The sequence below is a fragment of the Colossoma macropomum genome, unplaced genomic scaffold, assembly GCF_904425465.1.
Source record: "Colossoma macropomum unplaced genomic scaffold, Colossoma_macropomum, whole genome shotgun sequence".
Classification (NCBI taxonomy): Eukaryota; Metazoa; Chordata; class Actinopteri; order Characiformes; family Serrasalmidae; genus Colossoma; species Colossoma macropomum.
The window spans coordinates 36905933-36929720 of NW_023494802.1; the positions used below are offsets into that span (position 1 = coordinate 36905933).

The 23788-nt window shown below is 37.5% G+C and overlaps 1 protein-coding gene across 2 annotated transcripts; it reads left to right on the forward strand.

Annotated features, from left to right (window-relative positions):
- The first annotated feature begins 1583 nt into the window (after nt 1-1583).
- LOC118823036 lies at nt 1584-23539 on the forward strand. Of its 2 annotated transcripts, none has more exons than XM_036592414.1 (8): nt 1584-1823; nt 3225-3626; nt 17882-17926; nt 18015-18094; nt 19802-19895; nt 21202-21288; nt 21552-21725; nt 23291-23539. In XM_036592414.1, the coding sequence occupies exons 1-8, from the start codon at nt 1790-1792 to the stop codon at nt 23341-23343; spliced, it is 969 nt and encodes a 322-aa protein (XP_036448307.1). In that variant the 5' UTR covers nt 1584-1789; the 3' UTR covers nt 23344-23539. The 2 variants fall into 2 exon arrangements, with proteins under 2 accessions (XP_036448307.1, XP_036448306.1); XM_036592413.1 differs by having other exon boundaries at nt 1585-1823; nt 21187-21288.
- Nucleotides 23540-23788: the final 249 nt, after the last annotated feature.

Here is a 23788-nt window from a genome sequence, read left to right on the forward strand (position 1 = left end):
TTGACCAGCATACTAGCATCCAAAACACCACGTATTTCCACTGAAAAAGAAAAAAAAACATGTATTTCCATATTTTCTGGTTTTTTTCATCATTTGAATCATTTGTCCTTTACACTGTGTGAAAATGTCATGATGACTGGACCAATAGAAATGCTTCAAAATTACTTGGAATTCATTACATACATTGAAAGTAAAGAACAGCTTTGCCTTCTCCTGTAAAGTGTAATGTTCTTCTCTGGTTCTCTAGACAGTGATATGCTTTTGCTGGTGACCAGCTTTGCTGGTCTGTACTGTTTTTTTTCTAGCAGGGAGCTCATACCCCACCAAATTAGCATTACGCTAACTGCAGGCCTAAATCTTCACACACTCAACCTCAAGCCATGGCGAGCTGTTCGGTAATATTAAACAGTCTCGGTTATGTGGTTTCTGACACTGTATGACACATAGTTATCTACAAACATGGACTAAAGCATGTCATACTGCTAAAAACAGTAGCTGCCATCATGGAGCCGGAATTCTGTACAGACTTTTGCCCATTTTTATAGTTTAAGTGGGTCCATTGAGTGTTATAGGTGCACAATTCGCACAATACTAAAAAAATAACTGAGTTTCCGTCACTTGTAGCAGTGCCGCTGCTGTCCTGCAAAATTCCTGCACATTCACTCAGTGACTTGATATTTTTTGCTAAATTCAGTGGATGGGAAGCTACGATCAGTTCACCTACATAACCTTATCTATGATTTATCATGAGGGAGTTCTGCCTAGTACTGAAACATGTCACCAACTGTGCAAATGGTTTGATTAGATAAGCAGAAACAGTTTCAACTTCATAAGAAATGATAGCAGATGGAAATACTTGGATTCCAGGACTTTTTGTGCTCAGGAATGGAATTCATTAAACTAACCCTAGGACAGGATTACGTATTTAATCTGGCTACATTAGCTTCTTAGCACCCGTCCAAAACAGAAGAAGCAAACCCTAAACTATGTCTTGGTTGATCAACTACATTTGTGGGAAGGGGGTCCATCAAATATACAACCTAGATCAGTCTTAGATCCAGTTGAATAGATTTATCAACTGTTCTAGAGAAGAAATTTCTTCTTAAAACCCACTAACATGGTTTTCACTAAGATTCTGACATTCACCAATGTGTTCTTATTTGGGGTTTTTTCTTAGGTAAGTACAGAATCTACACCCACTCAAGAGCACAAAGATGTGAACAATTCTGCAGTTTAAGAACATGTCATGAATCTGACGTCGACTTTTTCTTAGGACCTTTTTCAAGAACGCATTTCTAAAAAAAAACAAACGTGGGAAGATATTAGTGAAAGAGGCCCATTGTTAGTACGTGAACACAAATAATGCTAAAGGCTTTTTATTGACCATAAACACGTCAATCAGTTAATAAGCTGAGATATGTTTGCATGGCGTCCCTCAGGGTTCAATACTCGGTACACCAGCGTTCGAGAAAGAGGTTCCCATTATCACCAAATTTACTATGATGTAATCTGACTAGTAGAAAAAGAGACGTTAGCAGCTGAAGAGACTTCAGTTGGAGTCTTCAGTTGTTTCTAAGTCTGACTTCCTCTGAACAGTTCAATAGTGTAGTGCGTGCTGTGTGTGTGTGAGTATGCTGTGTGTGCAGGCATCCTGTTCCAGCTGGCGGTTTCAGACTCGATGATGACGATAGCTCTCATAAAGGCCCGAGAGGAAAGAAGCGGTTTCATGTGAAAAAGGCGCGTGTAGATCGTTTCTATCAAGTGCAGGAGAAGACACCAAAAAAGCAAGATGCCTAAAGCTCACGTCTACCTGTATGTCCTCGGTAAGTCACCTTTGATTCTATTACTGGTTGTTAAAAAGTCCATTATTGTTATTAAACACATCTTTTATGTTTTACTGGTTTGTCTGGTGTGTAGGTTGAAAATGTAAAGATGCCATATGGCTGTAAACAGGACAGAGTTGACCTAAAATAAGCTTAAAATTATGAAAATGGGTGATATTATTAAAAATATTAAAGAAAAACCTTAATAATTGTCTTATATACATCACACCATGTATCAGGTTACTAGATCCTAGTCTGTAAGCTGAGTAAGTCTATCTTCACTGGTCTACTTACTGACTTGATTATTATCAATGTCAGGGTTATATTTTGCTGAAATAAACTTGCATCTGGATTTATTTTAATATCCTGAACTGCTTGTCGCTTCAACTGATACTAAGCGAGTGCGAAGAAAAGAAACCGAAAGGTTGTGCAAATGCAGCAAACAGGAAAAAAAAAAAGAAGAAAAAAGACCAAAGTGGTCTCACAAACATGCTCAAATGCATTATTTCAGTGCAGAGAAGGCCGGGCAGGTGGGATTCTGCATTACTTAGTGGTGGTTGCTTCTAATTGCGTTTCTGAACATTTAGCAATATCCTACTATGCCGCCCCCAAACCTAATCATATTCTTTAGTACTGAGAAAGAGCATTGCATTAATTTTGATCTGGAAAAAAAGTTGCTAATGTAAAGATGATAACACAATACATGCTGGATACATCAAACCTGCTAAATTGTGTATATGCAAATCAAATAAATAAATACCACGTGCTCATATGTCCGCTAAGTGACTGCGTATACTGCTTATATCTGCTCATAACAACATCCTGTTGATAGCAAATGAAAGATTATAACAAGAGGCAAATTAAATTATCATTACAGATATAAAAACAAACGAAAATCAACTTCCAAGTCTTTATTAAGCATCAAGTGAAGACTATTAATGTTACTGGGGTGTAACAATTATAATACACATAAACATACAAATACAATGTATGTAAATATACAAATAATCACTGCTGCTGAGGATAATCCACTCCACTGAGAGTGATTGTATCTTTGGCCCACCTCAATGCTGTCCACTGTTCACTGTTTAGTCTCTAGTGTCTGTTTAGTCCATTTTATAGTGTTTGTATAGTTTATATTAAACACTGTATATATTATAAATACTAAGTTCTAGCCATGACAGATTCTAACAGGCATTAGAACAGAGCGGGTGCAAAATGAGTGCAAATGAAAATACAGTGCAATTCAAATGATATGCAGTCCTATCGTATAGAAGTGATGCACTGAAAGAGCCAAGTATGTGGTACTGTGTTGATATAGTATATATTATATTTGATAAGGAAAGACACTAAATTAACTTTGACTAATATTCTCTCTCTCTTTCTCCCTCTCTCCTTTAGTGGCTCTGTCGTGTGTCTATGGGGTGATGAGTTTTGATAGAGACACAAACAGCACCACCAGGGCCGCCACAAACAATTCTGACCACACCTCACAGCCACAAGGCACCAATCTGACTGATAGCAGCCCTGAGGATTATTCCAGTACTGTCTCAACGAAGCCAACAGAGGATGACAATAATGTCAGTGATACCTTGGAAAATGAAAATGATACATCGACAACCGTTAGCCAAGATGAAGATGATCATACCGATGAAAACATAACACCCACCACTCACAGTCAGAGCACCACCACCGCCACCACTCACAGTCAGAGCACGTCTGAAGATGTAACATTCTCAAGGCCTCACACCAGGCCAGTCACTCACATCATTTCCACCACTGCTAAAGCCTCTACGACTCCAGGTAGGACAGAACCTGCAGTGTTGCTCATGCTTTAGTGTAAAAATTACTCTCTGGAAAAACATATACTCTGACAAATAAAGGTGCCAAAGAGGGCCCTCTGGTCGGGGTTGCCCAACCATGGGGTTCGTGACTATGACTAGGGGTTGTGGTGGCACTGCATTGACTATGATGGAAACACCACTGTCTAAGTAGATTTACATTTAAAAACATATTTATAAGAAAAATATTTTTTTTAAAGTTGCAGAAGCTCATATTTCCACTAAAAATGATATCTTCAGTAATTACTGTGACAGTTTAGTGTAGATTACAGCTAATGGACAGTTAGCTAAATCATTTTCTGTGGCCAAAAGGTCTACATTATCTTAATATTAGGGTGTGATGTATTTGGAGCAGCTTTCTTGAAAAGCTAATCGGAAACTAAACATGCAAACCGACCAGAAAACCATTTTATTTAAAAACGTTTAATTGAACATCAGGCTACTTAACGTCTCAAGGGCTACTTAAGGTTCAGGTCGAAGGGGTTCAGCTGACACAGAGGTTTGGGAAACCCTGCGTCCTTTTGTAAATGAGGTAGGTTAGTGTTTAGAACCATTTAAAGTTTGAAGAATCTCCACACAGAGCCAGATTTACTGAGGAGTCTTATTTTAGGAGGCGAAAATGACGTTACTTGCCAACTGACTGTTTAAATGACGTTACTTGCCAACTGGCTCAAGGCAGAGGCCGATCTGAACACGCTGATATACAATCTGTGTCAGGTGACAGTTTTTTCAGATTTTTTTCTTCCATTTGGTTGTTGTGACACTTTCTGGGTGAACAGACAGACGATCCAGCTCAAAACGTGTAAAAAATATATTTATATATAGATATAGATATAGATAGATAGATATAACAAAACCTCATGTATTCAAAAATGGGAGAAGGAAAACATGTCTTTGAATGGATGTTAATGGAAGAAGATTTTTTTTCATTTTTTTTCTATTCCATTTTTCGAATTTGGATACTTTCTATTGGTCCATTCATAATAGACATGTGGCACATTGTAAAGGACCATTGACATTTTCAAATATATATATATTTTAATACACAAATACTGTTTATCTGAATAAAACACACTGGAAAACATAAATAAAACATTATTGTAAAAAGTGGCTCGTCAGATCAGAAAAACACTTCATGTGGTAACGAGCAATTAAACCAGTTTTATTGAACTCTAAAGGCTACATTGATTGAAGGAATCATTCATTCAAAGTATTTATTTAGGTTGAATAAAACTAGTTCATTTACTTGTTACCACATGAAGTCATTTTTTAATTAGATCTGATGAGCCACTTTTTACAGTGTGCGCTCTCACAAAAGTCACTCAGTCACTGGGTGGTACCCCTCTTTTCACTGGGCGGCACCCTCAAGGGTACGTCTTCAGTTCCTTTAGTCAGGGGCACAGTTGTACCATAATCCACTGCAATTATATTTTTTAAATTACATCCTACTAGTCTTGACTCCAGGCTTTTGATTTTGATGTCCTGCTTTGTTTAATTTATTTTCATTCTTCTATTTTAAAACATTGTTTACGGGACACAGCTGGATCGGAAAGTCCACTGTCGTACTTCTCAGGGTCCATTTTGGCACATTTTATATTGTAGGTTTTATTCTTTCCCATCTCCCCATAATGCACAGGTTCTATATCAACACTAACAGTCTTTCATAGAACCATACTTCCAGGCTGAGAACCACTGAGGAATGAATTGTAATTAGTTATTGATCATAGTATTGTGTCCAAACTGTGTAAACATGGAAGAGAGTACATGCTAAATGTTATAGTTACAGATAGAGATGTTTGGACCTGTGTGTGTCAAACATCTGAGAATTCGAGCTATTCTTATCGACACATGGCGTTGCAGCTTAACCACTCTCTGAATGACTTGCACCGTGGGTGAACCGCCATATAGGCTTAACATCCAATCGTCATGCAGCATGAGCTTCTCAGCAACCATTCAAATATTAAGGGTGCAATGATTTCAGTTCAGCATATGACAAACTAAACAAGGTTCCCTCATTTGGCCTCTTTGGTGGAAACTGTTAGTGACCAAACCAGAGCATCTGGATGCTTCCTGTCTATTTTCTGTATTATTTATAGCTCAGTTCCACAGACCTGAGAATATGTGTATCGGCACAAACCTAAAAATATTTAGAGCTACAAATATTACAGATTAGCTTCTGTCCTCATAATCATATTCGCTCATAAATAAGTGCACCAGCTGGCTAAAGATGATCACTTCAGGCTTTTATATGTGTAAAAGTTGACCGTGTTATAGTCAGGTCTGTAGAGGCCACACGCGCGTGAGTGGTTTTAGCAGTGCAGGGGCTGCTTGCAGTTTCAGATGTAGGTGTTTAGGGGCTGCCCAACACCAGCACAGTCAGAGATGCACTTTCAAAAGCAGCCAATCAGAGCCGGGCTGCTTTCACCTACATTCATATGTAGCTTTTGGCCTTTTCCTGGCAAAGAACAGAGCAAACCCAGATAACGATCTTACTCACACTGTGAATCTGTGCATTCCTGTAATGTATATTCAGACTGAATGCAGTACCAGTCAAATTTTGGGCCCGCATGTCTGTTTTTTCATAATCTTAAAAAAAAATTGTGTAAAGGCTCACACTGAAGGACTAGAAATGTGTTTTTAAGTCTGTATAGATGGTGAAACTGATGCCTGTGTAAAAGTTCCTCTCCATAATAAGAAGTTTTGAACAGCCAAAGTAGTCTCACATGTATATCTTCATCAAGCCTGTTGGAAAAGCCTCCCAGGTTCTACAATAAGAGTCTGAAATAAAAGGTTCATGTTTTAAAGGTTTATTTGGTCACGGCATAATTCCATGAGTGTTATTTCATAGTCGGTTTCCTAATTATTGTAAAATGAGTAGATGCATATCCAAACTTTTGAATTATACACTCTTAGCAAAAAGCGTTCTATGTGATGACAAGAATCCCTTGTTGGTTCTATATAATTCCATTTCAAGGTTTTTACAATGCTATGTACTAGTGAGGCACCAGTATGGGATTTGGGATCAAATGGCTATATTTGATACTTTTAAGTGTTTGATATTTATAAACATCTATAAAATGTAGAAATTATTACTGGATCCACCTTGATTAGCATAACAGATAGATATATCATTTATTTATGCAGTAAAATGAATATAATGCAGTGATGTCAGTGCAGTAAAACAGCATTGCCTAAACATTCAGCTCTTCTTGAGTACAATAAATAATACATTATGAAATATCAGTTTCTATTGGTATCTGCTCATACCAATAGATTTCAGATTTCATTGTGCATTGTGTGTGTGGGTGTGTGGGTGTGTGTGTTTGTGTGTGTGTGTGCACCACAGGTTCTCCACCACCATTTAACAATGCAAAGAACCACTAAAGCATTTAAATACTGGCTCTATATCATTGCTGTCAGAACAAACTTTGTCACTTTGTCATCTTTTATATTTTTGCAGGATTTAAAACCTTCAGCTGCCCTTTACATTGTGTTATTTTCAACACAAATGGACCGACAGAAATGGTCCAAAATGACCACAATCTTTTACATTAACTTCCACTGAAAGTTAAGAAAGTTTTTTCCTTCTTCTGAAAAGTTGCTCTTTAAAATATAGAAGGTCTCCAGCGGTGATGGTATGTAACCACTGCCTTTACTAAAGAACCCATGTTCTTAACCTGTATATATGAGAATATCCTCTGTGGCTTTAGTGTCAAGTATTACAAGCATATCAGAAATGGTAATGTACAGAGGAACATACAGGTAGAACATGCATTCAATCACACTTCAGGTAAAAGATGAGTTGCTGGGTATTTCCGGTGGTGTAAACAGGGAAAATGTGAAATTGTGTAGATGTAAAATGGAAGGAAAGTGCGTGACTAGAGAATAAGAGTGAGTATTCTCGAGTGAAACCGCTTTTCAATGACAGGAAAAGAAAGAGGGTCGTGAACATACTCAGATATAATAGTGGTGGTGATCAAGACACCCCACGCAATTGGGAGCATCCCCCAGACAACCGCATAAACACCGAGTGCAGCAGTGACAGGAACTGCAGGTTCACGGATTAGAAAGACTTCAGTGCAGCTTAGAAAACACCATGAAAAGAGGAAGTAGAACGTTAAAAGAGGGAGTCATTATCACTGTCATTACTGCATTTTTTCAACTTACATATTTTAAACTGGAGATGGACCAACTCAGGCATATGGAGGCTCATATCAAGGAAAACCCATCTTTTTATCGCTTTTCTGACCTAAAATGATGTAACCGATGCAAAGTTTCAGAACATACCAGTATATAAGGTCCAAAAATGGAAATTAACCTGTAAAAACATCCCACTTTGCATTCATTGTGTTGATGTCACAAATTCAAATACATTTCTATATGTGCAGTTTAGCCCCACCCCTTCATGCTGAAGTTATAAGGAGTGTTTCAGCCCAGGCTGCTTTTTGAATGAGGGCACGATACACGTCAACTAATCAGCACAGAGGTCATTTACATATATCAGTCTTAAAGGCACAGTAACAAAAACAGCCTGCTCTACAGAATAAAGAGAGGTTGAAAAATGGTCATGTAGTGTTTTTGGTACCTAAAATCTTGCAAATGTCATATGTGGATGTCAGGGGACAAAATACAATACAAGATGGGCCTTTTAAGGGTTCGTTAAAAAAATGACCCGTCACAGTTCACACACATTCTCTTCTCGCATGGTGGGGCTTATAGGCTTCATTTGAAAACCCACACCAATCAGATAGTGGGACTGTAACAGAGCTCTCAGTGTGCTCATTCAGATTCATGCATTTAGAACCAGCAATGTTTTGTTAAATATTTAAGAAACTTATAGGGCGAGACAACTACATTAGGCACGTTCAAGCAGTGCAACAGTGCAGTTTCACTTTAACTCCTTTACAGCTACTTGCCACAATGAAATAGTGGGTTAACTGGGCCTAATAATTAGTTGTCAGAATGTGGGCCTGAAATCAAACATTGAAAAGTTTCACAAGTAGCTCTTCTACTGCATCACTCGAAGAACCCCTCTTGGCAGCCTTACTTTTAAGAGTGTTAAGAGTGATGAGCATAGTGAGGAATCTCTCAGTGATAGTACAGTTGGGTCTGATTGTATACTAAGGACTAATTCTAACTGCTTTCTGAGCGCACAGTATATTACGTCACCGAGCAGAACATGCTGCATCAGATGGAGGGAATAAAAGAATGAACACAATCCAGTCCTGCAACTGGTCTATCCTGAAACAGTGCTCACTCACGCTATGTGTGTTGTTAGCTGTGTAGTTCTTCCTGAGGAGTAAATAGAGTGTTTATATACACTACTTGTCCAAAAGACACTCCTTATTAGTGAATTCAGCTGCATTAAGGTGCACTAGGTAGTAAAACAGGATGCTCTGGAGCAGCCACATATGAGCCTAAGGTCACCAAGTCCAATGCCAAACATGGCTATTAAGCCCCCCAGCATTGAGTTGTGGAGCAGTAGAACTGCATTCTCTAGAAGGATGGAGCACCAACCACCACCTTTAGGATGAGTTGAAGTGGTGTCTCTGATCCTGATCTTCCAACATCAATACCTGATCTCACTAATGCTCCCGCTGCTGAACGCAATCAAATCCTCACAGCAACTTTCCAACATTTAGTGTAAAGCCTTCCCTGAAAAGTAGAGGCAGTTACTGCAGCAGAGCGGGACAAACTTTTTAATTAACCTTTTTAATACTCTTGAATTTGGAAGAAACATTGGATGAGCAGGTGTCCACAAACATTTGGCCATATAGTGTAGTTTGGCCATGACAGCCTGTTTTAGATCATCAGCATTAAGTGCTTCAGTTTAAAATAGCTTGTCTTAAAGCGTACTGGATCGGTATCAGCCGATACTGAGAGCTTTAATATCAGTATCGATACTGGAAAAGAACGAGTGATATCGTCCCTGTACCCACGCTCAGTGTTCATACTTAGAACTGGCTGATATTTGGTCCGGTATTCATGGACACTGTTGTGCCACAATGCAACACGAAGCAGAAAGGAAGAGATGCTCACAGATTTTGAAAACGTGCTGGATGCAGAGGTGAGAAATATGTCAGCAAAAGCCAAAAAATCCACAATGAAAAATAAGTTTAATTCAGCGGTTATTCCGAAGTAGCCCAATTGCATTACTGGCATGACATCACTTTATCACTTCCTGTTACATACAGTACAAAACAGAGCAGCAGGTCAATATTCTGTGCCCTAAAATAAAATCTTAGTCACACAGACTTAAAATAAAATCAGCGCACAGTATGTACAGTTTTATGCAAAAGTTTAAACACCCCTGTTTGAATAACGTTTTGTTGATTTTCTAAGTTAAAAAAGAAACTTAAATGTGCTCTTTTTTTGCTAAGTTCAGTCATAATTTCTATTTGTTTGCTGAGTTAAATGCACCTTAAATGCACAGGCCATGTTTTATGTTTAGTTTTTTTTTTATAATTTTAGTGTGCTGCACTAATAATTAATAGAAAGTATGCCCTAAAATTAGCTGAGTTTAATATATTTGGGGAAAAATAAAGACCGACAGGCCCAAAGTTTTATTACACACTTCTATAACCAAAGAATAGCTCCACTAGTTTGCACTGAAGTCCCTGTAGTTACTGAATAAGAAGCCTTAGTATGTAATAATCCTGAGATTTTAATGGGTTAAACATAGCAAATAAACAGTGATTGTGCTTTAAAATGTACAGTAGTGTGTTAAGAGGGAGTGTTTATTTTCACTAAATCAACAAGAGATATTATTCTAGCTTTAGCATTTGACTGTAAAATATAAAGCTAATGATTAGTGCACAGTTAGGACACAGCAACGCATCTCTAAGCCCTGCTGAAAAGACTCCATGGTTACATTTCTCAACCAACTCAGCTGAAGAAAAAAGCTGAGTTTTGATGGGTGTTTACTATAACACTTTTTCAGCTGGTAATAACAGTTTTAATCTATACAAACTCTCTGTGACAGATTAGGAGCCTCCATATCGCTCTGTCTGTAGCTCTTTGGTGAGGTGGTGACCACAGACACAGGAACCCACAGATTCCGTTAGTCTGAGTGGGTGAGCTGCTCATCCTCCTGTTTCTGTTCAGATAAATCAGCCATACACTCTTAAAAAGATGGTCCTCCAAGGGTTCTTTAGTAAAGGCAATGGTTCTGTATAGTGCTCAATGTTCTATAAAGTACTCATTGCTCTAAATAGAACCATTGCTTTTACTAAAGAACTCTTTAGTGCTATAAAGTGGTTCTATATAGCACCAAAAATGGTTCTTCTATTGTTACAAGCTTGACATTGTAAAGATAGAAGAACCATTTTGACAATTAGAACCAATTAATAGCAACAAGGGTTCTTAAGTAAAGACAGTGGTTCTATATAGTACTCAGTGTTCTTAATAGAACCATTGCCTTTGCTAAAGAACCCTTTAGTGCTATAAAAATGCTTCTATAAAGTACCAAAAATTGTTATTAATTGGTTCTGTACAGCAGCAAAACGGTTCTTCTGTCATTACAATGTCAAGCTTGTAACAATAGAATAACCATTTTGCCGCTATACAGAACCAATTAATAGCAATAAAGGTTCTTAAGTAAAGATAGTGGTTATATGTAGTGCTCAGTGTTCTATATAGTACTCATTGTTCTTAATAGAACCATTCCCTTTGTTAAAGCAATAAAATGGTTCTATATAGCACCAAAAAGGGTTCTTCTATCATTACAATGTCAAACTTATAACAATAGAGGAACCCATTTTGGTGTTATATAAAACTATTTTATAGCACTAAAGGCAATGACTCTATATAGTACTCAATGTTCTATATAGTACTCAATATTCTAAATAGAACCATTGGCTTTACTAAAGTACCTTTGAAGAACCATGTTTTTAAAGAGTGTACAGGTAGCCATTATGCCATACCTATTGTTTACATGGTAATATCTGTATTAATATTCTATATATTACCTTAGCTGTGTGGATCAATTTACTGAATTGGTTCAAAGTCAGAGTTGACTTGGACTTCCTTTGAGTCATGCTATACCTTAATATGTTTATTTTATTAATACAAATGACTGAACTTTCCATTTTATCAAAAGGGTTTTACCAATACAGTCATAACACCTCTGAAACGTGACCGAATGTGTCTGTAGTGACTGTTTTGATAGTCAGATTTGAAGAAAGTATCTAAATGGAGCTAAAAGCTATTAAAGCCCCACCTCTCTGCGTGATCAGGACTGTGGGTGTCTCAGACCACATGATGACTGTAGCAGCGGCAACATAAACAAACTCATGGCAACAGGCTTTTTTCTTGTCTTTTTTATTTACCAAAGTACAGTTCTGTGGCTATGTGTCTGTAACAGACAACAATCCTTGTTTCTCTCCTTTCTTGGCATTGCCCGACCCTAAAAACCAGCCTGTGCGTAAACACTGTGTGATGAGAGCCGTAAGTTTGCTAAGAAAGCTTTGGCCAAGCTTGGGTATGATACTAAATTCATATAAGATTCATCAGTTTATGATAAACATAGACTCTCAAAGCGTATCATCTTCACGTTAGTATCAAATTACCTTTCATTGTGACATACTTTACTGCCGTATGAGAGAAACAGCAGCACAGTGCAGTGACTGCTGTTTTAAAGGGCTTTTATAAACTTACAGACGTACCAACGTCCTACACAGTGGCATTTAGAGCTCATCAGAAAGGGCACTAGTGTTTTTGGGACAAAAGGGGCAGGGGCTCCCCCATGTTTGCCACTGATAAGTGGAACCAATTTTCTGAGAAAAATATCTCTCTAGGCCTTTTGGAGGTTCTAGACACGTCACTGGCTCCCAATAAGAGTGGTAGCCTCAACAGGTTTCTCGTAGTTGTTAGGAATGGAAAGCAGTGGCAGCAGCTCTATGCCAGGACTGTGTGCTGAAAGAATCACTGTAAAACTGATACATGTGATATACAAGCTAATGTCTGTTTCAAGCTTCAAATGAATATGCCTTCAACTCTGGCCCTGGAGATTCAGTGTCTAGCACACTTTGGTAGTTTAAGACCCAGTTTAGTCAGTACAGTTTAGAAAATATCATTTCAGTGGTTTATGGTACAGTTATGTTCCCTGACTAAAGGTACTGTCATGTGCCCCAGCCCAGTGACAAGAGGGGTACTGCCCCAGTGACAGTTTAGTACCTTTATTTCTCCGAGTGTATCTGTACTGTGTTCTGGATGAATCTGCTGCTCTCTGTACTGTAACAGTGTCATTTATCAGGAATCAACTGCTCCTTTAAAATACAGTTCTTGTTACAGATCAATGGAGAATGTGCTGTAGACGGTTCTATATATATCCTTTTTGAAAGGGTTCTATATAGCATCAAAAAGGGTTCTTCTGTTGTAACAAGCTTGACATTGTAATGATAGAAGAACATTTTTTGGTGCTATATAGAACCATTTTCAAAAAGATTCTATGTAGAACCATCTACAGCACATTCTCCATTAATCTAAGGAACTCTTTCATGACGCAAAGAACCCTTTAATCATGCGAAGGGTTCTTTGAGGGTTCGTGGTTCTATATAGAACCATTTTCTTTACTAAAGAACCCTCAAAGAACCATCATTTTTAAGCATGTACTGAAGACTTCTGCTCAGTACTGTATATGGCTATACAGCTCGATACATAAATAGAAAGATTCTGCCTGTTTTGCAAGAGGAGAAATATGTTGCAAGAGGGAAACTTTCACGGTTCTGCATTTGCAGCATTGCTGTTATTTCTCACTGTATGTCTGAGTGGCAGCAGCCAGAGGTTTAGATTTAGGTGCTGTGGTTAGCCATTAGCCATTAGCCCTTTCAGACTGGTTTTGGCCTTACTATTGCTGTGTCCTCAGTAGACGTGTGGACTGTGAACTGCTATTGGCAATGAAATACTGTATAACATATAGTTTAACCCTTATTGAGCAGTGTTCATAAGGCTACATGACACCTACACACTTACAAAAAGATGGTTCTTCAAGGGTTCTTTAGTAAAGAAAATGGTTCTATTTGGATCCATGACTTATATATAGTTTCTCAGATTGACCAAGAATGTGTTGCGTAAGGTTCTACATAGAACCCTTTCGAAAATGGTCATTATTGGTTATTGGTTAATGGTTATTCTATTTTTATGATATCAAGCTTGTAACAGTAGAAGAACCCTTTTTGGTGCTGCACAGAACCATTCCACCATGCAAAGGACCATTTAAGCATCCAAATAGTTCTATACACTACACATGGTTCTTCAAAGTTTCTTTAGTAAGGAAAATGGTTCTACATAGAACCATGAACACTTTGCATCATTAAAGTGTTCTTCAGATTGATGGTGAATGTGTTTTGTATGGTTCTATATAGAACCTTTTTGAAAAGGGTTCTGTATAGCACCATAAAGTGTTCTTATATTGTTACAGGCTTGACATCGTAACAATACAGGAACCCTTTTTGATGCTGTATAGAACCATTTCACCATGCAAAGGACCATTTAAGCATCCAAATAGTTCTACACACTTATGTAAATTATGGTTCTTCAAAGGTTCCTTAGTAAAGTAAATGGTTCTATATAGTACCATGTACACTTTGCATGATTAAAGGGTTCTTTGCATAGTTAAAAGCAAGTCAAAAGCATAGTTGCATAGTTAAAAGGGTTCTTTTACTGTTACAGGCTTGAACCCTTTTGGTGCTATTTAGAACCCTTTTCAAAAAGTTTCTATATAGAACCAATGATACAAAATAATGCAACGAAGCCTTTAATCATGCAGAGTCTTCATGGTTCTAGACAGAACCACTGTCTTTACTAAAGAACCCTTGAAGAACCATCTTTTTTCAGTGTGTACAAAAAGTTGTCATGACAACTGATAAACCTATACAAACCTTTATAAAGGCTTATCCTGAAGCACGTCATTTGTCTTAAAGGTTGAATTTGCAGACTTGATATCAAGTGGGTAGAACACCTAGCACTGAGTGACCCTGATTTTGTCGGACGTTGGGTTGTCAGGACACTTTTATAGGGTGAAATGATGAAGAGCACATTATAACATCTGACCTGACATCAGTGACGTAAAGCTGATTCATTTCACCTACAGGCCTCAGAACACGCTCACTTCTGTTTGACCAGCAAGCTGCCCTACTATCAGCCTAATATCATATTGGAGTAGGTGTTATAAACGTGTTCAGCGTTTATAACTGTGTATGTAGGTCTGTGTCAGTTGTTATAAAGACCTTATGTAGGTGTCATGAAGCTGCATTGTTTGCACTTTGCTCCGGCTGCACAGTCGAGTGTTCTCTGCTCGCTGTTTTGGTGACAATATCATCTTCAGTCCCACATGAAACAATACGCTACGCTGCGCTCTGGCTTCTGAAACCAGAACACGTCTGCAACTTCCTGGAGCTGCAGACTCACTCTGCCCGAAGGTTTTCACGATTTTGAGGGAGTGGAAACATTAGTGGAAACAGTTTAGAATATTTCGTCTGGACCGTAAACGTCTCTGATACGTTTTAAAGGTCTGGGGCTCATCAGGGTCCCTCTCTGGGCGTGAGAGAGTGCATAGCTGTGAGATGTGTGTAACGAGTGTGAAGAGGAGTGAGAACTGCAGCTCGCCTGTTTTAGCAGCACTTACCGCAACAATCTCTCTCTCTCTCTCTCTCTCTCTCTCTGTGTGTGTGCGCTCTCTGCCACTGTTTCTCTCTCTCTCTCTATTGTTCTCTCTCTCTCTGAATGCATTTTGTTCCCTCTCTGTCTTTCTCTGTCTGTTTCTGTGTCTCTTTGTGTCTCTCTCTGTCTCTCTTTGTGTGTCTCTCACTCTGTCTCTCTCTCTCTCTCTCTTAGTTTCACTGCACTCTTCTATTCACACTAACACAGCATGTATTGTTTAACTGAGTGTTGCACTAAAAGCTGGTTCACTTCAATAGCAGGTGAACTCTGTTGGACAGATGAATGAAGTTCGCCTTTCTTGGATCTCAGAATGATCTTTGTGGGAAATCCATTCAATTCATCTCTGTAGAGTGAATCTGTTTATACACCCGTGCTGAACAACACGACACACTTTCTGTCTGTTTTAGCACATTTTGAATGTGTTGCTCTCTGTTAGATGTGCAGGTGTGCGTTGTTGAGTAAACAGTGGCTACGTTCACACAGCAGGTAAAAGCGGCCCAAATTCGGTTTTCTCGCCAAATCCGATTTTTTTGTCAGGCTTGTTTTTAAATGTGATCATATGCGAAAAGGGCGTGACTTATAGAGTGACTTATAGTGCTTATAGACTGTTCTTTGACACTGCAGCCACGCTCTCCTGCAGCCGGGTTCGGCCATTTCTTTCAAAACCTCTTCAAAGTGCCGTGTAATTTTTTAGTACAGAAACATCAGCCTAATGTTAATGAGGTCTCAGCAGTGCAAAATTAGGACGAATGTGGAGTTGGATTGGCATAAAAGTCGCATGAATTCCGATCTGGCTGTTCAGACTGAGTTGTACGGCAGCGTATCAGATGCATATCGGATTTCAGTACCACATATGAAAGCGTCTCAAATCGGAATTGAAAAAGTCAGATCACATCTGTGTCACACATAAAGAAAAGGCTCAGATTTGCCAGTGTGCCCCTCCTGATCTGTGTTGCAGATTCGAATCGGTTACCTAAACGAGTGTGAACCATCGCATCACAGAGATTGGATTTGAGCAAAGATTGGGATTTGAGCAACGAGGCTTGTCATGTGACTGTAGCCTGATTGTTTTCAGAATAGTGTCTCAATATGTGTCTTGCTATGTTCGTCTCCTCAGCTGTCTGCTTTCACAGGCCTGAATATTGATCTGTTTATATGATTATTTTCTATTGTATATCATTTCTATAAAGTTCGGATGCCTGACTGTTTTTCAACTTCTTAAAGATGTTGTAATCTTAAGGCTTAGAAAACATTTCAAGTTTGATTCTCAGAGAAATACAAATATTGAACATGAAAACCCATGTATGGGTTTATGTCCAAATCAAAACAGTAAATATTAAACAATATTTTGTAACACTTTACCTGCACCCCTCCATAAACATGTCAGTACAGATGTCGTATGCTATTACGCGTTGTCACGACTTTTAAGTCCAGTATTATAACAGTCCTGGATTAAGTCCAGTATTATAACAGTGTTACGTTACCATTAACAGTAATTGCTATGGGAGATGGGATAATGTTTGATATCATAATTACAGTATGCTTTTGCAAACATTAGCATGTGAGATAAGCTGTAATGACATCAACATACAGCATTGTGACAATGCTGGTAATGGTAACATGACTGTTATATTAATGACTATAATTTTTAATGACAACTCATGATGACATATGGCAGTATTATATCAATGTTATGTGGCAGCACTCAAGTACAGTGTTACTCATTATTTTTAAAACAAGATATTTTTATTTAATGCTTTGATTAAATATAGAGTTGAAACCAAATATCTTTCTATGTGTTTCATCCTGATCACTATTTGTTTCTAATTAGTGGAATATCTGTCTTTATTAATGCATTTCAACCAATCAGCGGTGTTGTGAGTGAGAAGGGCTAGAGTCTAGATAGCCCTCTTTGGTTGAAAGACAGTATTTCTCACTGAAATCATTCCACATGGACTATTTCAGAGTTTGGATATCATTATTGAAATTCTGTAATTACAAATAGAAGCAGAGTCTGATGCCACTTTAAAAAATGTACTATAAAATGTAAAATAATGTACTGACTGCGAAGTTGCCAGCAAGGTACTGTATATTTTATAAATAATCATAGAGCATATAACAGTAAAGTGCTGTAAAAGTAGTAACCTTTACAGTATTTTACTGTATATTTGTTTTACAATTATTTACTGTAAATTCTGGCAACTACATTGGGAGTAAAGTACTGTAAATTGCATTGTCTGGTATGTTAATGTAAAGCAAAGCAACACTCTAAATGTCCAGTCTTTTACAGTAAGATCCTGTAAAATAACAAAACAGTATCATACCTTAACTATAGATTCTGTAAATTTACATCATTTTTAAGTGTGGACTCACTCATTTATATACATTTTGCCACATTTTTAAAATCTTTTTGAGACTCTTTTGATCTTTTCTTTTAAGGATTTGTAGTTTATCATTTGCAGTGTTTTAAAATCTTTTGAAGGCTCTACATATTTTGTTGATGTTCAGTGTATATTACAGTATACGCTCTAACATGGCTGTTTTATTGTGTTGCAGTGGGAAAAACTGAAGCCACAGATGGAGGTGGAGCCCAAGGCCTCGGTAAGCTTGAGCTCCAGCTGGACCCCCCGTTGTTTTTTAAAGTGTCGTAATATTCATGTGAAGATCTCACGCGTGTGTTCTTTCATAGGGGTGGCCTTTCTTATCATCATCTTGATCATCGTCATCGCTCTTGCTGTCATTCTGTACATTCTTTGGAAGAAAGGAAGGGTAAGAAAACACCTCTCCCAAGAAAAGAAAGGCAGAACACATCATATAGTATATATTTTAGTAAAAAAACAGCATTTTCCACACATTCGCACCGTTCTACCAGCTGAAATGGAAACATTTCACTTTCATATTTTCCAGTGATGATTAAAATTTTCTGCATAATTCTGTCACTGGGTTGTAAACAGAGTCATTCAGAGTGGTTTGGTGTGCAGTGGTTGATTGTAGAGACTCAGATTTCTTTACAGTGGTGGTGATAGGAACCAGGAGTCGCACAGATGTAATATAACACAAAATAGACATTTTATTTAAGCAAAAGTAAAGCAAATGAGTTTTTATATGTAATGCTGATGATTGTAAAATAGTGATAAATCTTTTTCTTCAAGGGCTTTTTGCTTTTAGAACCATTAAACTCCTCAGACGTCTGGTTCCTTTTACCACCACTGACTCTGTCAGTTTCTCTAGAATTAGCCATTTCACATCAAACCACTCTGAATGATGTTTATGACACTTAACTATGCTTCAGCCAGTAGGGGGTGCACTGCAAATCTTTGATAAACATACATATACCTCTGCATTTTTATAGTCAGCGTGTTTGTCATATAAGCTTTTGTCCTCTACTACAAGCGAGGTGAGTTCCCCCACCATCCTGACGCACATTTGTTTGAGCTGTAACCATAACAACAGAGCTCTGACTGGTCAGCCTGAATGTTAATGCACCCATTTATCAGTCTACTCAGGCTTTAGCAGGAACTTCAGAGTTTGCAAAGCAGCCATTAAGTGAGGTCCTCTCTGGAATTCATCCAAAGAGCATGTTGTACACCGATTCACAGAAAATTGCAGTCCACAGCATCGCAGTCTGTCAGTTTCAGACTCAATATTCACTAATGCACTGCACTGCACTAATATACATGTTTTTGTTTTCAAAACTTGATGTGCATTTTTTCCGTACGTAAAAATCAGACTTCAGAATAGGCCTTGAGTGGCATTCTGCATGTTTTTGGTTGAAGGTATTGATATATTTTATTACATTTTTAAAAGTGAAGGCTCCAAAAATGGTTCTTGGGGGCAATGCTACAGGAGAACCAGTTATGGTTCCTTAAAGACCCCTTCAACCAATGGTTCTTTAAAGAACTGTTTTGTAAATGAGATGTTCCATGTGAAGTTTTTAAAGTTCTCATAGTGTAAATGTTATTTTTCTAACTTTTCATAGGACCATACATCCTTTCCAAGACCCATTTAGGAACCTTTATTTTTTAAACAGCACTAAACACCAAAGCCAGCTATAATCATACTGTTCAGTGAGTTACTCTACGGCCAACTATGGACACTCATATAAACAGTAATGCTCTTTACTTCAGTTAGGCTAAGAGAACGTTTCTTTGAAAATGGGCAGATAGGTGTGAGACATGTGGTCACACGAGCGCTCAGCACTTACCATGACCGGCGCCACACTTGTGATGACCTCCTGTGTGCACACTGAAAAACGCATGCACTGGATATAAATTATATTACAGGCACAGAACGACAATATATTCCATCAATACAGTTCTGCCTTTCACTTTACTTCCTTTTAGCAGTGATTATACTGATGTAGTATAATTTATTCATTTGAGTCGAGTTGATTCAGTGAGTGTAGTCAGTGCTGCTGTGGTAACAGTGGAACCAAAGCATTTGTAATGACTGACTGTTTTGTGTCTGTGTGTCCAGAGCTACTCCTTTGATCTGACCAACACGGGCAATGACCACGACACCCCGCTCCGGAGTATGGAACACGGGGGGACCTTCGAACAAACCAGCAAAGGTACGAACAGTTCTGTACTTCAGATTATAATCAGAAAGGACATTGTTCTTCTTTTTAAAGTTATTATTGTTATTTAGTCTGGAGATGCTAAATAGGTGACCTAAGCTTACCCAGTGAAATTTAAATGTGAATTGTTCTCATCTTTATTGGAAATGAAAAGGCCCATATCCTACATTTTTCTTGTGTTTTATTCTAAAGTAATAAACAGTTAATATACACTAAACACTAAATATAATGTAATTTCTCTGTAAAGTGTAACATGATATTGCAATAATATGTATCGTATACAGGATAATCTACAGCAAACATACAAAGACAGTTAAGACTTTGTTAAGAGAATATTTCAGAACTTATTAAGGTGTTTGTTTTTTTTACCAGAATTGCATTTAAGAATATTCTGTAACACTTCCTATGAGGCCCATATTGATAAACAGCAACAAATGTACTTATATCTGTTTGTAACTTGTTAACAACAGTTTGTGAGGATACTTATAAACTATAAATAATGCCTCATAAGGCTGTAATAATCTGCTATAGTTAATTCTTTACTCACTTACAAGCATGTTGTAACACAAGTGTCAGTATTATTTTAATGCATTTTAAACTCTAAATATATACATAACACATATTTATATAGCACATATAGTGCATATGAACAATTATAAAACCATTATGGATATTAAAAATGGCATCACTGAGTGCCTCAATTAAAGTGACTGATATCATAGTTTACTTACATTTGAATGTTAAATTATGTACTTTATATATAACATATCTTTTAACATTCAAATGTGAATAACCTACAATAACAGTCACTTTACTTGAAGTACTTAGTGATGTCATTTGTAATATTCATAATGATTTTATAATTGTTAATTGTTAAACAGACTAGAATGCAGACTAGAATGCATTAGATTACTAGATTACGTTATCTGTAAATGTACTATAATGAATACTGACATTTGTGTTATTAGAGCCTTATGAAGCATTAGTTATAAATATGCCTACAAACGATAGTTACCACATCACTAAAAGCACATTTATAATGTTACCGAATATTCTTATGAACTCCTTAGTGTTTGTCTTAAGATCCTTTGTTGTGTATTTTGGTCAAAACTGAGAAACAGAGTGCACTGCAGTGTCTCTTTAGGTTGAATGTTTATTAATGCTTCTCACAATATTAGCTACTAAAGATCTGGATTCTGAGTCTGAGCATGTAACAGGTCTGATTGTAGTGGGTCAGTGTGTTGGAAGTCTACCTCCTGACTTGCCCATCTGTGCTGATTGACAGAACTGTCTGCTGCAGAGTGCGATCAAGAGGAAAAAACCCACGAGACCAACTCTACAGCCAACGGGTGTGCAGGAGAGACGCCTAAACAAGCAGCATCCTCTGGTAATGGCACATAGCGCTGATTTACATGATCGGTAGATCTGATCCATTCATCTGATCTATAAAACTGTAGTGTGTTGATTGACCCAAACTTACCTTCAACTTACAACATTTTATGATACCCCCAGACTACCTGAAGATTATGTGTGAATGACTGTATTCAGTTCAAAGCCTGTTCTCTTAAGCAGGTCTCACGTTTCTCTTTAGCCTCGGCTGGACTTGGATTTTTGAGTGACGGTTCTCTCCTCTGCCTTTCTGTCCTTCAGAGCGGCAGAACGTTCCTGAAGAAGACAGCTTCATGTCCGACACCAGTCTGACTCCGCCCATGAAAAAGGTGGAGTTTAATCTGGATCTGGACCTGATAAGTGGAGAACCTGAACCTGAAGCTGAACCTAACGACTCACAGCAAAATGAAAACAACAACAACTTCACAAGCACTGGTCAGTATAACCCAGAAGGCTACTTCTGCATGCATATAGATTTGATAGGACTATGATGATTGAATGAAATCATACACTGCATGTGTTCTAAAATACTTCAAGTCAGAGATCTTATATGCAGACCTTCAGTCCAGGTTGGAGATCTTTAAATATGGACCTTCAGTCTTTTGTAATCACTGATAGTTAACGGACCTGCTAATGTAACTAATTAGCCATTTAATGTCTCACATACCAGTGGTTACAAACACTACTATAAATGATTCAATATCTTCAAAAAATATGTAGTAATTGCTATGAGTAAGAATACTGAGATGAATAACTGATCACATTGATTTATCAGTCTACTCAGGCTTTAGCAGAGCTCAGTAACACTGAGATTAATAACTGATCACATTGATTTATCAGTCTACTCAGGCTTTAGTAGAGCTCAGTAACACTGAGATTAACAACTGATCATCACATTGATTTATCAGTCTACTCAGGCTTTAGCAGAGCTCAGTAACACTGAGATTAATAACTGATCATCACATTGATTTATCAGTCTACTCAGGCTTTAGCAGAGCTCAGTAACACTGAGATTAACAACTGATCATCACATTGATTTATCAGTCTACTCAGGCTTTAGCAGAGCTCAGTAACACTGAGATTAATAACTGATCATCACATTGATTTATCAGTCTACTCAGGCTTTAGCAGAGCTCAGTAACACTGAGATTAATAACTGATCATCACATTGATTTATCAGTCCACTCAGGCTTTAGCAGAGCTCAGTAACACTGAGATTAATAACTGATCATCATATTGATTTATTAGTCTACTCAGGCTTTAGCAGAGCTCAGTAACACTGAGATTAATAACTGATCATCACATTGATTTATCAGTCTACTCAGGCTTTAGCAGAGCTCAGTAACACTGAGATTAATAACTGATCATCACATTGATTTATCAGTCTACTCAGGCTTTAGCAGAGCTCAGTAACACTGAGATTAATAACTGATCATCACATTGATTTATCAGTCTACTCAGGCTTTAGCAGAGCTCAGTAACACTGAGATTAATAACTGATCATCATATTGATTTATCAGTCTACTCAGGCTTTAGCAGAGCTCAGTAACACTGAGATTAATAACTGATCATATTGATTTATTAGTCTACTTAGGCTTTAGCAGAAACTTTAGAGTTTGTAAAGAAGCCATTAATTGAGGTCCCCTAAAATTCATCCAACGAACGTTTGCTACATTGTGCATTGATTCTGAAATAGTCCATAAACAAGGACTCATGGTTTCTTTGAATACTGTGTATTTTTTTTATTTAGTATGTAAATAGTCTAAAAGTATTATCCTAAAAATGTAAAAAGTAACTGTATTCTGAATACTGCATTTACAAACTGTAACTTGGACTGAATACAGATATATAATGTTTGTGCTTTGAATACATATTCTCAATACTCATAATTCATTACATCCCAGCCCTGGCCTCAAAAATGTATATTTATTGATCCTTTGGATGGGTTATGTGAGGGGTTCTTATAAAAATGAGTTAATGTATGGGTTTGTGTGTTTCAGGAATTGATTCTTTGGACCTCTTCACTGAAATTAACCTGGATGAGCCACAGTAACAAGACCATAATCCATTATGAAACTCCATGAAGACTTTGTCATTTTCTCAGCAGATCACCGGAATGATACCACACATTTTGTACATTCTTAAGTATAGCCTATACATACACAAAGCATCACCATGTCATTTTTATTAGTACAATTCTTTTTCTTGTTTTTTATTTGCATGAAAAAATGTAAAAATTGTAAAAATGCGTTTTTTTTTATCTACTGTTTTTTTATTTACGTTTTATAAAAATGTGTGAACCTAATAAACAATAAACTTTATATCGTGTGTGTATATTGTTTTTTTCTGAATCTATGGTCTGAATGAAAGTTAATGACAGTAAATGAGGGTGCAAGACAAATTGACACGTCACTAACAACTGCCTAGGAATTCCATTACCCTCCCTCCATTGCTCAAACATTTGTTCAGCAGGACAGAAGGATACAGTACTTAAAGAC